Source organism: Podarcis raffonei, chromosome Z (assembly GCF_027172205.1).
Source record: "Podarcis raffonei isolate rPodRaf1 chromosome Z, rPodRaf1.pri, whole genome shotgun sequence".
Taxonomy (NCBI): Eukaryota; Metazoa; Chordata; class Lepidosauria; order Squamata; family Lacertidae; genus Podarcis; species Podarcis raffonei.
This window is the reverse complement of record NC_070621.1, coordinates 14110024-14125183: the sequence shown is the minus strand read 5'-3', so window position 1 is coordinate 14125183 and position 15160 is coordinate 14110024. Positions and strand designations below refer to the sequence as shown.

General features: G+C 43.4%; 1 protein-coding gene across 6 annotated transcripts in view; it reads right to left on the bottom strand.

The window, feature by feature from the left end:
• Nucleotides 1-11851: 11851 nt before the first annotated feature.
• Nucleotides 11852-15160, bottom strand: part of NUP214 (nucleoporin 214) — an 81121-nt gene continuing 77812 nt past the window's right edge. For 5 of the 6 annotated variants that reach the window (XM_053373343.1, XM_053373348.1, XM_053373345.1 and 2 more), the window contains 2 exons: nt 14296-14320; nt 11852-12045 (listed from right to left, as the gene is read on the bottom strand). In XM_053373343.1, the coding sequence (XP_053229318.1) occupies nt 12012-12045; nt 14296-14320 (59 nt within the window). In that variant the 3' untranslated portion in view covers nt 11852-12011. Of the gene's footprint in view, nt 12046-14261; nt 14321-15160 lie in introns of all 6 variants that reach the window. The other variant, XM_053373347.1, reaches the window with a different exon arrangement.

Here is a 15160-nt window from a genome sequence, read left to right as displayed (position 1 = left end):
GGGGAGGGGGCAGGTTACCATAACCCCATTCAAAGTTGTGCCTGGATTTGTGTTGCAGCAATAAGAACTGTCCCTTGGTCTTTGCAAAAATACTGTGAAAATGTCTTGTGGGGGTGGGGAAATGTACCAAGTCTGGACACTAAAAAAAGAAGAGGTATTTAAGAAGATATAAAAGCAACACATTTGCTTTACAAAAAAACAACAAAATAAAGAATTTTCAAAAAGAACCTTTTGACGTCTGGTTTTATGGTGTGTTTATTATTACAGGAGTAAACAACTGTACATGTCAGATTGGGCTGCAGTGTGAGACCTAGAACAAGCCGTCTGGAGTTTATTTGTCTAGACTCATTTGTACCTTCCTAAAAAAAAAAACTCCCTAGGGTGACTTACAATACATGCCATCAGTAAAAAATGAGACAGGTCCTGCTTGCAGGTTTACAGTCTAAAAGACATGAACACATGGGGGGAAAGGGACGGGGGGGGACGGACTTGGATGCCAATTCTTAAATTTTACTTAAAATGCCCGGCAGGAATGAAAATAATGCAGGGATAGAAGGCACTTCCATTCAAAGCTGCAGAGTCCGCTGGGGATTGATGGGGAAACCCCTCTGAGAATGGCAGCTCTGTAAGAGGAATGGGGGTTTACTAGCTACTCTCAGCACAACAAACTACCGCTCCCAGGATTCTTTGGGGGAAGCCAGGGCTGTTTAAAGTACAGGTGGTGGCCGTTTTAGGCACCTCCAATTGACGTGTGGTTGCTACCCAAGGAAGGCAAAACAAGGGTTGAACTGGGGCGAGATGTAAAGGGCCAGGGTCTGGGAAAGGAACTCCCAGACAAAATGGCCAGCTGTAGTAAAATACTGTTCTACATGTATAATGTGGGTGAGGCCTAGTCAAGCCCACAAATGAGTGGGGACACCTTGTCAGGGCTCCCCCTTCTCCAACCTCTTGGAAGGAGGAGGCTCATGCTTTTAAAATGTAATAAACAAAAATCTTCCCTTATTCCCTTATGGGGGACACAAGAGTCCTTATAGAGTCCTTACATAGGTTCCCTATTGGTAGGAGGAAAAAACAGAGGCCCACCAGAGAATACAGTGGTACCTCAGGTTACATACGCTTCAGGTTACAGACTCCGCTAACCCAGAAATATTACCTCGGGTTAAGAACTTTGCTTCAGGATGAGAACAGAAATTGTGCTCCGGCGGCGCGGCAGCAGCAGGAGGCCCCATTAGCTAAAGTGGTGCTTCAGGTTAAGAACAGTTTCAGGTTAAGAATGGACCTCCGGAACAAAGTAAGTACTTAACCTGAGGTACCACTGTATTGAGAAGCAAAGCAGCTGGTAAGCCTGATCTCTATTGAACTGTTGCAACAGGGTGCCCCCTTCACACGCAGGAAAAGGAGGAGGACCCAGAACCAAGGTGTGTCCGCCCTTATATAGAAATTTTAAATTCCCTGCCCTGGAGCTCCAGACCATCCCTCCGTACATCATACATACATCACAGAAGAGGTATAACCCAAGACCACCCCCCACAAACATCATACCTACATCACAGAAAAGGTGGTCTACAACAGAAATTTGAATGTTTTTCCTGTCTGCCAGGTTATCTGATAATGCCTTATCTGATCGCCTTTCCTGGTAGTCTGCCCATTCCTTTGAGATCGTGATTACCCTCTTCCTGAGATAATGGGGAGGCTCCCCCACCCCCTCCCTCCTTGCAGAGAAAACATTTGGTCAGTTTGGGAGTCAAATGGTTTCAGGGCGGTCCTCCTGTGCTGCTCCATACATGTGGTCCACACATCTATGTATGCGCTTGGTTGGTACATTTATGAACCTTTATCGTATATATATATATATATATATATATATATATATATATATATATATATAATGACATTATTTTTTTTATTTCAAAAGCTTCCAGTACCAAAAGTGCTATTTGTTTCCCTCAGCTGGGCCGCCGTTGCCCTACCCACTTCCTCCTCATGTGCCTTTCCAGGCTCGCAGGAAGTGTTATGTGCTTGTGTAGCACCAAGCTGCTAGTGTGGTTAGCAATTGCAGGTGAGGGTGTAACCTTCCCCCATCACATCTGTTTTGGTTGTGATGGAAACAGGGAGGGGAGTGTGGGGAGAGAGTTCAAAACAAGAAAGACTTATGGGGAAGAACTTTCTGACAGAAAGAGCTGCTTGAAAGTGGAACAGACTCCTCTGGGAGGTGGTGGACCCTGCTTCGTTGGAGGTTTTTAAGCAGAGGTTGTCAGGGATTCTATAGCTGTGATTCCAGCATTGCAGGGGGTTGGACTAGATGATGCCTGTGGTCCCTTTCTAACTACAATCCTATCATTCTATGAAATTCATGTCCTTTTTTTTTTGGCAATGCAATGTGCAGCTGGCCATTGTGGTGCCATATAGATAGATGTATGTATGGACATGTGAGCTTCACCTGTGGGATTTCGGCATGGGATCTGATTCCATAATTGCCAAAGAAATTGCTGACAGTTCTGCACAGGCTTGCTGCTGGCATGACAGCACAGTGTGTGGAATCTCTGGGCCGAAGGTCCTTGTCTGAGGGAGCATCTATTTATAACTCCACGATGAGGGTGGGTGGCACACAAGAAATGGGTGACTGGAGTTACATCACGCCTTCCCCTCTTAGCAACTGTTGACAGCTGCTTGATAGCAATGGCTCCTGATAAATGTTGACTCCAGAGCTTCCTGGGAAGGAGAATAAAAGCTAAACATGAATCATTACTGCCTCTCTCCCTCTCCCCTAGAAAATGCTTCCACCTCCCTTCTTCTTCATCTTCTAAAAAACCTTTTCACTTCTGTAAGCAACATGAAGGCAGGGTGGGAGAAAAATGAGCCTCTGACATTTGCAAGTCATGCATTAGCAAAATTAGAGTTGGGCACAAAGCTGTGGCTTCCCCTAAAGAATTATGGTAACTGTAGTTTGTTAAGGGTTTCTGAAGGTTGTTAGGATACCCCTTATTCACTTCACAAGGTTATTAGGAGGCCCCTTACAGAGCTACAATTTCCATAATTCCCTGTGAAGAGGTATTTATTGTTAAACCACTTTGGGAATTATAGCAATGGGAGGGGGATAGGGGGTCTGCTAACAAAGTCGTTGCACCCTTAACAGACTACAGTTCCCATGATTCCTTGGAAGAAACCACACCTGGTTAAAGTGGTATGATATACAGTACAGTGGTACCTCGGGTTAAGTACTTAATTTGTTCCGGAGGTCCGTTCTTAACCTGAAACTGTTCTTAACCTGAAGCACCACTTTAGCTAATGGGGCCTCCTGCTGCCGCCGCCGCGTAATTTCTGTTCTCATCCTGAAGCAAAGTTCTTAACCCAAGGTACTATTTCTGGGTTAGCGGAGTTTGTAACCTGAAGCGTATGTAACCTGAGGTACCACTGTACAAGCAACTCTCATTTTAGATATGACCAATATGTGTGCAATTGCACACAGACAGACAGACAGACAGACACACACACACACACACACACCCAGCACCAAACACAGAAGTATCCTGGAAACGTCACTAAAAGGGTAGAGTGGAGGGGGGACAGGGGTGTAACAGGGTGTTTTCAGGCTTTTTCAATGGGTTCTCAATTTCACACAAGTGTGCAATGACCTGGAACACAACCCCCGCACAAACAGGGAGTTGCCTGTAGTTTTAAATGTACAGGGTTGTATCCTATGTTATTCCAACTCAGAGCAGACCCATTGAAAAATGTTCTGCCTTATTTGCGGGCAGAAAAATTAAAGAGGTCATTTCATCAAATTTATGCATAGGATGGAGAAATTTCAACCCACTTTCTAGGGAGTGAGGCTTCTGTATCTGTTTTTCTAATGGGTTCATCTCACCTGCGGGATTTTTTCAGCCAGAAGTCACCAGAACTCAGTTCCGACACCTCTCAGGTGAATGCCATTGCCACTCTAAGAGAAAATTATAGGATTATTATAGGAAAAAAGCACTGACCCCACCCTATTCATTTCTGAAATGGCCACAATTTTGCAGTCTCAACAATGCCCTGGTCTTAATGGTAGCTTAAAAGGAAATACAGAACAGACCTAGAGTGTAAAATACTTTTTAAAAACCAAGTCATAATGGCCTAGAGCAGCAAGCAACTTTTGTCAGCTTGGTGCCCTCCATATTTTTTTGGCGTGTATCATTCTGGAGATAATATGAAATGAAAATAGAAGGGACTTGATGGCTATCACAGAAAAGTGGAAGGGATAAAATGATGGTCACCACAAAAAGGAAAAAGGGGAAATGGAACCCACCAAAAAGGACACCACCAAAAGAAAAATAAAATGGCAGCCAGAACAAAAGACACCACAAAAAGCATGTAGAAAAATGGTGACCAGCACAGATAAAAGGGGGGAGGGCACAAACACACAAGCATACACACACACACACACACACACACACACGGGGGAAATCCAGAGAACGTGCTATAAAGTGGCTTTTTCTTTTAGCAGGGATGGGTTGAAAAAAATAATTACCAAAGCTCTTGCAGAAACAGTGCTTTAAACAGGGAGAAAGTGGAACCATTAAAAAGAAGCCAAATCCTGCAATATTTGGAAACTCTGGAAACTTTATAACTGTCCTGAGGGCTGCTTTCACCTTTGGCTAATCCTCCAAGAAGATGCCGACAGTAGATGCCTCTGCTGACCAGCATCGAGGGTCACAGCAGCTTACATGGAAAACTTCTGGCAGACAGTGTTTCATCTAGAAATTCTGGGGGTTGACAAGCCCAGGACCAAATGCATGCAAAGCCTGAACATTGGTTAGAATATTGTGCCCATTTCGTGTTGCGTACCAAATATGCTAACTGGATGCTTGCTTTATCCCCCACCTCCCCACACCCTCAACCCAGAGCACCTGTTTGCCAAAAACTGGACACTAGCCAGCCAGACTGACTACAGAGCAGCTGTCAAATAGGAATGCCTTTTGGAGACATCCAGCCTCTGCTACATTTGAAGCTATAAAAGCCAGAAACTCTATCCTCAATTGCCAGGCTGCCACCAACATTGCTGCGTAGTTTTAAAAAAATGCAGTTCCGGACCTATAGCTCAAGGCATATTACAGCACAACTGGGAAACACAAAGAATTAAAATTAGCTGCCTTATACTGAGTCAGATTATTAGGTCCCTCTAGCTCCAGACTGTCTTCACTGACTGGCAGCTGCTCTCCAGGGTTTCAATCAGGGTAAGTTCCCAGCCCTACCTGGAGATTCCAGGGATTGAACCTGGGACCTTCTGTGTGCAAAGTAGATACGTTACCACTGAGCCACGATCCTGTCCTCTAAAAACAATAAAGATTTTAGTCCTTGTGGTTCAGAAAAAAAGCTGATTTAAGCAGGAAGCTACTTCCAGACAAATCAGGTGTATCTGGCACAGTATTGCGCATGCTTGGCAGGGTTTCAGGCAGAGGGGCATTCCCAGCACTATTTGCAGTTGCCAGGGATTGAACCTGTAACCCATTATTATTATTATTATTATTATTATTATTATTATTATTATTTATTAATTCAATTTATATACCACCCTATACCTGGAGGTCTGTGGTTTACAGAACAAAATCAAAATATAAAACCACAAAATATATACCCCCCCAAAAAACCCCCCCACATTTTAAAAGGGCATAGGCTGCCACCTGGACCAGATGGAGATAGGCAGGAGCAGGGCCCTCAGGCTCTCAGCAGTGTGCAAAGCAGATCCTCTAACGCTGAATATGGCCATTACCTTTCAACGTGCCTTTGTTTAATGGTTGGGAGTGATTTGATTAGTTGCAACTCAATCAGAGATCAACCAGAGAAGGAAGGTGGTAGCAGGTGACTCTCTACAGAGAGGGGACAGAGGCAGCAGTGTGTGGAGGAATGCCTTATGGTTTCAGCTGTCTCTACATTAATGCACAGAGCATGGGAAACAAGCAAGAAGAACTTGAACTTATTTCGGAATGGTAAATATGACCCTAATAGGCATTACTGAATCTTGGTGGGGTGAGGCTTATGACTGGAATGTAGAATTTGAGGGGTACAACCTGCTTAAAATAAACAGGTCAAAAAGGAAGGGAGGAGTAGCATTATATGCAAATGTTGGTTACACTTGTGAAGAAATCCATGACTTGGAGCATGGAAGGCAGATTGAGAGTATGTGGGTAAAAATTGTAGGAGATAGAGACAACAGGGACCTTACTGTGGGTGTCTGCTATAGACTGCCAAGCCAGACTGAAGATGCCTAATATTTACAGGGAGAGCATTCCAAAGGGCAGGTGCCACTAAAGTACCGATTCCTACATTGAGCAGAACAGATGGTATCTGTGGGAGACCCTCACCTGCAGAGTGCAATGATCAACTAGGTATATAAGGGGCATTTTGATACATCAGGCATCTTGATCACAAGCTGTATATAACTTTATGCACCTAAAGCAGCACCTTGAACTTAGCTCAGTAGCTCATTGCCATCTTTGGCACATCCTTCTACAATTTAACTATTGTACAGCACCTGTGGTCTTTAGGTTTTAAACAAATATGTGAAATGATTCCCTCCTCCCTTAGGGTATGCTTTCTGGCATTGTTGGGTGCAAAGCATCAACTTCCCATCATTTCTCACATTCGTTTACAATTAACTCAAACAGCTTTAACCCGCCAGCCAGCATGAGTGGCATGCTTGGCATCTGAAAGAGTACAGCTGACAAGAGACCTTTTTCTAGGTTGCAGCACAGGCCAATGCGTTGGACGATCAATGCAAAGAATTTTGAGGTCAACAACTTGCGATGAGCCAACTTCTATTTATAACCAAGGGGGTGGGGGTGAAGTATAATAAGGCCTAGTGATTTTATAAATGTAACAATGTGTGTGTGTATGTGTGTGTGTGTGCGCATATAACCACCTGCTCTAGCTCGTCTTCATGTTTCCAGCGGCTTTTGTCCAAAGCTGAAAAAGCTACCACTTCCATATTTGTGAATTTCCTTAAACTATTCCTTAGGTTCAATTAAAAAAAAAAAAGGGCAAGGGAAAGCAGGGGAAAGGATAAAGTTGGAAGTGGGCAGAGTTATTTCCTTTGATCAGGGCATGATGGAAAACCCCCTACTTGTATCATTGTTAAGATGAGTTACAGGAAATGTCATTCAGCGGCAGTGGAATCATATGCAAATTTACTTTTTCTAATTGTTCATTTTTTAAAGGTGTGAATTCTCTTTTAAACTCCTTTGAAGATGCAAATGAAAAATGAAATAACCAATACCAATGTCTAGGGGTGAGACATTAACATAAAAGGCTTAAGTTACAGAAAGGTAGCCGTGTTGGTCTGCCATAGTCAAAACAAAATTTTTTTTTCCTTTCCAGTAGCACCTTAAAGACCAACTAAGTTAGTTCTTGGTATGAGCTTTCGTGTGCATGCACACTTCTTCAGATACACACTGTGTATCTGAAGATACCCAGATACACTGATACACTGTGTATCTGAAGAAGTGTGCATGCACACGAAAGCTCATACCAAGAACTAACTTAGTTGGTCTTTAAGGTGCTACTGGAAAGAAAAAAATTTTTTTGTTATAAAAGGCTTAAGTCAGCTCAACAACTATACATACTGGTAATTTTAATACTTGCTTTCTCCTTTATATTTTCTTTGCAGCCTTTTTCTTTACATGCTGTTGACGGGAAAAGTTAACTTAAAAAGTCCCACAAGTTGACTTCCATGTAAGCGGGGCTCATTATCAGGTTAGATGGAGCTAGATAGAAACAGATTTAAGATTAAACCAAGGGTGTTTGGGTTAGAATTTATAGCTGAAAGAGAACTTTTAACATATCATGTAGGATACTTCCAGACGATGTGTTTATTGAACATCGGCTCTGGTTGCAAATAGCTTGCAGGCAGGTTTGCCAGTGTTGGCTGTTTATTAAGTACTCATTCCAATTTGTTTGCAGGGTTTTATTATGTAAAGCAATTGTTATGCCATACTTTCCAGTGCATTTTCTTTGCTTTCTTTATTGCCAAGTCAGTTGATGTTTTTAAAGCAGGGAGCTGGTTTGTTGCACAAGAGCATCACATCAACTTCCATTGCACAACACAGATTTGCTGGTACATGATTGAATCCCACTTGAAAACAGAAACATTTTGGAAGAGGACCTCATTCTGCCCCTTCTTCATGCAGGAAATCCATTGCTGTACAGCAACTACTAAAATCATCTGCTGAAGGAAATCCAGCTTGCACCAATCAGGGAGGAAAAACATTCCTCCTTTGAAAATACAAACAGCAGCAGTTTACATTGCCAGTGGATCCTCATGTATATGGTTTTCATGTGGGGAAAGAACAACGGGTGAAAGGACCCTTTGGGACTTGTGAAGTTTTGGTGTGTGTTTTTATATGCAGGAGAGCCACAGGTTCAGCACCTGTTACACAAGTTGCAGAATGGAGCTTTCTATGTAATACTGGTGTAACTGTTCTGCATCCCTGCTCCTCCTCTCTCTCTCGTCTTAGTAGTCTATTGCTGCTCAGAGTGCCTGTTGCTCCCATCTATGAATGCCATCCTATTAACAGCACACAAAGTCATCCGTCCCTTGGCTTTCCTGGCTGATAAGTGTTTTAAAAACACAACCTTTGGAGCAGTTCAAATGTTCATAAACATTCTGCAATCCCTCAGTGGCAGCAGAACCAAAGGTTAAGAAGGGCTAATTTCATTCAAATGAAGCCAGAGCTGTCTCAGTCAACAGCTACTGAAGATTAAAATTTGCAGGTTGTATTTACTTAAGTCTCATCCCCCTCTTTTTTTGGTTTCCCCTAATGGAGTGTGAGTGTGTGTGTGCACGTGTGCACGTGTGCAAAAACTGCTATTTTTATTGCAAAGCCAACAAGTTTCATTCAGTACTTCCCTTTTCTTTCTATGGCCACAGATTTTCTTAGCTGATTATCCAACAACTGGCCATGACTTCACTAGTAGATACCAAGATAAGTCGCTGATGCTGGGCGACAGGTGCGCATAACAAACATAGAAAGATCAGCTACTACCACAATAAAGCTAAAAGGGGGGGGGACACCAATAGAGAATAGCAGCCTCCTTAAATATAGCATGGTGAGAATGAGGCAATAAAACCAGACACCGCTCAAGAACTATTTATGTTAATTCACAAGTTGCAATTCCTGTAATTAATGCTATTTCTAGAAGAGGAAAGAATGCAGAGAAGAGCTTCCACGACGCCACAAAAGGGAGCCTGGGAGCACATGCACAGATTTTGTGGAAACTACTGTTCCCAATGAATTGTGCACAATTATTTTAAAGAGAAAATGAGTCCTGGTCTCCATGATTTTGGAAAAACCCAGGAACAGGGGCCATTTCTGCTATATTCTGCCTCTACTGTTGGGAAGCAATATGCCTCTGAGTATCAGTGGCTGGGAATCACAAGTTGGTGAGGCAAGACAGTGACCGCCATAGGCTCGGCAAGTTGCTAGGGGAGAAACAAATCTTCCCAGGGAATCTCAATCCTGAGACTGACCCAGCGGGACTCAGAAACCCCAGAGAGCCATGCCACAGGGCTTGCCCCTGTCCTGCAGTGGGGCAGACACTGCATAGACCTCTTCTCCCTCCTTACCTTCTCATCCTGATTGTGAGTGCGGAATCAGTGAGTTGCAGATGTTGGGGGGGGGAGCACGTAGGGAGGGAAGATGGCAGTGCCCAGTAGTGAAGGCTGACCAACCTCATCTCATGGAGGGCTTCTCCCAGAAGATGCTGTCCGCACCTCGGCCCCCAAGTCCGGCAGGACTCCCAGTGCAGTTTAGGCCACCCACAAATTTGTCCATTTTTGCCACTAAAGGGGAGCCTCTGCCGGCCATGTGGAGGGTGCACTAGAAAGAACACAAAACCACCACCGCCACAATCTGGCTCCCCTCAGCTGCGGGGTGGGCTACAGATACACACACACATATCAAATATATAAACAATTTTTCTCTTCTTGAAAAATTGTATTTTTGTTTTTGTTTTCTGCTCCCTGTACACCACCAGCAGAGCCAGGGAAGTTGGGAAAGACACTCTGAGGGGGCTGGAACTGCAGGCCAGGAAAAGCCGCTCACCAGCTGGCTATTCCACCACCCCCATAAAACCCCCCACTAAAATCAAACAAAATCACATACATTTAGCCTCCCCCTCTCCCTGCAAGCTGCCTGCAGGGCCAAGATTTACCATTCTCACCAACCTCACCTCAATATTTTGATCCTTAAGCTCCATTTTCCCTTCTCTTATTACATTTTAACTTATTTTTATACCTCCACCATATTTTTAGTTTAATTTTTCTCTTCAGTTTTTTTCTTGTTCCGATTTATTCTTTTTATTCTTTTTTATTATTGTTACTGTTCTCTCTAACTTTGAAGGTTTGTCCCCACGTTTTCAGCTTGACTTGACTTCTTATTTTTTGATAATTTTTTTTTTAAATTGAACTCCTGTGGTCTTGTTCTCATTCACACAATTTTAATTTCACTTTTACTTTTTACTAAGGAAATTCCTACAACACTAAACGGATGCACACAGTCCATGTTTAAATAATGGAAGGGAAAAGTAGGGAAATTGGCCCTGACCCCACCCCCCACTAATACCTCTGGCTCATCACCCATAAATTCCACCATGCATCCCAAAACATCCAAATAAGGACTTGGCAAGCTAAAGGCCTATATCGCCAAACTGACTTTTATAAAAATGGCAATACCCTATCAATACAGGGAATATAGGACAAGTTAGGGGACACTCCAGTAGCCCGACTGACCCATCACCAACCACAAGCCTTCTTAAACAATCCAGCAGCAAAAGCAGCAGCCATTAGACCATTGGCTAATTTTGAAAATCTCCTCCTAACACTGGAAGGACACAGGAAGGGGTATCTACAATATATAAATACTACTCCAAGACACTACAGACCCCTTCACCATGATTAAAAACCAATGGGAGCATGACATAGGACACAAAATAAACCCCGCCCAACAGTAAAAAATGTGGTCTAATCCACCATTAAAATCCATTTCAGTCAAAAGAAGAGAACTTACCCTGAAACTTATCTATAGATGGTACTTAATACCACAGAAGTTGGCACTGATACACCCAGGGACCTCATCTAAATGCTGGGGAGGCTACACCTCCATAGGCAAGTACCTCCACATTTGGTGGGAATGCCCCAAAGTTCATTCCTTTTGGATATCAGTGCCGCAGGAAATAACCACAATAACAAAACAGGTAATAGAAGCAACTCCAGAACTAGCCCTATTAAATATCTTCCAGGACAACAACACACATGGATATGACAACTCTAAGTCACTTATTCTCAGCAGTCAGAAACATCGTAACTAGACACTGGAAGGACCTATTAGGAGTGAACATAGACCACTGGTACCTAAATGTACGGGAAGCTACCCTATTAGAAAAGCTAACCAACAAACTTAAACTAGCACAGGGACAAGCAACGGAGGTATGGCTCCTCTTTATCACATATACAGCACAACAAGAAAATGACTTATCCCCCCAACAGCATATGAATCAATATGGCTAATCTGACCCAACAACACTTCCCTCCCCCAACATATACAAACAAACTGCACTGCAACCAACTGAACACAACCAATGAAGCTCTGGACACCCTAATCTCTTGCAATGCCAATACAAATAAAAAAATGTACAAATAAAGGACCTACCCACATGGTGCTGACACAAACTCTACACTAACATGATGCAATAGAATGAAAGAATATTACCCCCCATCTTCCTCCCCTTTCTCTCCCCCCAATCACATGATGTCTATGACAATAGTGTCTCATACTGAATGTAATCAAACTGTGAAAAAGATTCTATGAATCGAAAATGGATACACAAGATTATTTTCCTTTATTTATTTGTAACACATAAAATCGTTAATAAAAACTAATTTAAACATCAAAATCCTGACATTTAATTACAATATGTTTATCTCCTCACTTCACTCCTGCCCACCCAACAGAAGAACAACAGGAGCAGGCATCCTTTCAGCTTCTCCAGCTGCTAAACCCAGAGGTGGATCTGAAAGAGGAAAAAGAGAAAACAAGGGTGAGAACAAGAGACCCATCTGCCAGAGACCTCTGCCAATGCCAAAGAGGCTTAACTCTGAATATCCCATTGCATAGCAGCCATTGCTAGACCCTTTCAAGGACGGAAGCCTTAGGTCAAGAATGAGAACCCTTCTAAGCCTCAGGTCTGCATCCGCACCTGGGCAACCTTGAGGGCCACATGGGACTGGTGGGCGTGGCCACAGTAAAACATGGGTGGGACTATTCATGTTAATTTTTCCCTTGCACAGTATGCTAGTTTCTACACAAACACATGCATGTCTATCCTTCATCCATGCAAAAATTTAAGGACTGGCAAGGGTTGTGAACTTCCAAGGGCAAGTGAGAGGGGCCTGGAGGGTCAGATTTGGCTCCTGGGTCAGAGGTTCCCCACCCTTGCCTGAATCCAATAATCCTGGAGAGTTTGGGGCTCTAAGGAGACCTCTGACTGGTCCAGGCTAGTTGAGTGGTCTTGGACCCCCTTTCCCCCAAAAGGGAACAGACTTCTTAAGCTGCTTATTTTTTAAAAAGGGAAGAAAAACCCAAATATCTCTTTGTCACAGCCCAGTGTTACCAATTCCCATATTCAATCCCAAGTGAGTCTTCAAAGCACAAGCATTTATTAGGTTTAAAAATAGCCAAACAGTGAGGACTGGAGAACAAGTGTGCCCACTGCTCCACATTCCCCTCACTGATCCCCATGAGCCAAGGAGGAGGGCATCTCCCAAAGATTTTGCCCCCCAAAAAAGTGTTGAGATTGCCAATCTGCCTGGGTGAAAGACCCAGCTTATTTTTAGCTTGCTTCATGGCACCTTGCCCTGTTTTGGGTACTTCTACAAGCCTTGCAAGTGAGGCAAAGTCCAGAGGCCTTCCCTCTACCCCACCCAACCCAACTAATAAATAATATTTCTGTCTCAGGGACTGCTTTGTTTTAACTGCTTGTATGTAAGTTACTCTAGGAGACTTTCTGGCAGAAGAGCAGGTACAAATGCTTTTTAAAAAGAAAGAAAGAAAGAAAGAAAGAAAGAAAGAAAGAGAAAGGAAGGAAGGATTCCCCTTTGTAGCTCCTGGTGTCTGGATATTTGGCCTTGCTTTGTCTTTCTTGAACCATTTTTTCCCCTTACCCTCTCAGGCTGCCTCTCCAGGCCTTCTCCTTTTGACCCTTCCCCTTTTCCAACACTCTTTTCAAAAGATCATCTCCCCCAAATCTGAGGCCTCCTCCTGCTTGTTCCATGGGGAAAGCTGTGGCTCGCCAGATCTCTTGTAAGACTCCATCTCCCATCAGCCCTAACCAGCCTGGCCTTAGAAGCTCATGGACCTGAGCAGCTGAGAGCTAATGGCAGGCAAGATTCTTCTTCCCGCTCTTCCTACCTCTGAAATTAAAAGGCAGCTCAGCCAATCATTGCCAGGCTGCACCACTGGCCAGTCCCATAAGCATTGACATCTCCCAGCAGCATACAAAACTTTCTTTGAACATTCTGGGCTTGATTTTTGATAGCGCTGATAGATTAGTGTTTTCGGTTTGTCTGTTTGTTTGTTTTATTGTACTTTATAGACACCCCTTCTCTCTGCTGAGAGATGAGGGGGAGGCTGTATTATGAAAATTGTGTTAATAAATAATACTAATAACAAGAATAACAAAAGGCACAGCTTTTGACCACCTGTGATGCTCCACATATTTTAGACTACTGCCTGGGGCTGATGGGGAGATGGGAGTCTCACAATGCCTCTGCAGGCCAAGACTGATGGGTGCTCTACCACGATGGCAAAGCTTGCTTTGGCACAGTGCTTGTGGCTCTCAGGAACTTTTCCAATGGTGGGCACACTGCTGCCTCAGTTTACTCAAGAGAGCTCTGCATTCCAAAGAGCATTTACTGAGTTCCCACTTTGTGGAACATTCCAAAAATAGTTGATTAAAGTCCTGCATTTACAAAGGAAAAAAGTGTGGGGTGAAGAATAGGAGAAATGAGCTGCCTATTTCTAAAGGAGGATCAGCTCCCCGGGAGAAACACTGCCTTCTAGATCTTAAGCTTCTCATTAATGTTATTACAAGGGGAAATGAGAGAGGGAACAAAGCCCACAATCATCTCTTGCTGATTCAAAATTCAAGAAGGGATTACCATATTTAATAATATATTTCACCTCAAAAGAAGCTCTCTTTCTGGCACAAAATAAACCGAAAAAACCTACCGACAACGTGGAAGGCAGCACGAGAGAGACTTACGCATTAGACGATCCAAAGCCAAAGCCTGTAAGGGGTGGGGAGAAAAGCAACGTTAAAGGGATTATTGGATGGGTTATATTACAAAACACACATTAAGGAAAGGTGTCAGGATTCCATCAGCACAGTTTCTCTCTGCTCCCTAACCAGTATCCAATCACTCCAGTTCTCCAGTCTAGTCCACTCTAACCCGCAGCCAAAGCTCTTCTTTTAATTCATACACAGAGGAAGCTGCCTTCTAAAGAGTCAGACCACTGGGTCCACCTAGCTCAGTACTGTCCTGTCAACTGTTAGCAGCTTCTCTGCGGTGATTCCCAGCAACTGGGGACACCTTCCCTCTGACAGGAGAGGTAGAACACAGCCTAATTCCTCCTTGAATTTGTCTAACCCCCTTTTAGAGCCGCCCAAGTTAGTGGCTGTAACTATTTCTTGTGAGAGCAAATTTTAATTATGGGCTGTGTGAAGTAGGACTTCCATTTTCCCTGTTCTGAGAAAAAAATCCTCAAAACATCTAAGAACCAGGTGGAGGGCAAGGACAAGGGGATGGAAACTCTGCACATGCTCATGAGCAGACTCTGCAAACTCCTACTTAGAAGGTGCAGAGAGCAATAAGCCCGAGAAATGAATGGCGGCGGAAGGTTTCTGGGTTTGGGGGCTTAACATCAGCTTTGGTGTGTTTTGTAAATTGCTAAAAATATTTAAACAATTTATGTACTGCTTAACTGCAATTATCTCTAGGTGGTTAAAAAGGCTCTAACCCTTACATAAAGGTTTTAAAAGTGTGGGTTAAAATATACATCTCTTTCTATTTTCCCACCCCCAAAGGGGAATGAAAGGAAGTACGCTGGGTACAGTTATGTCCCTCAGT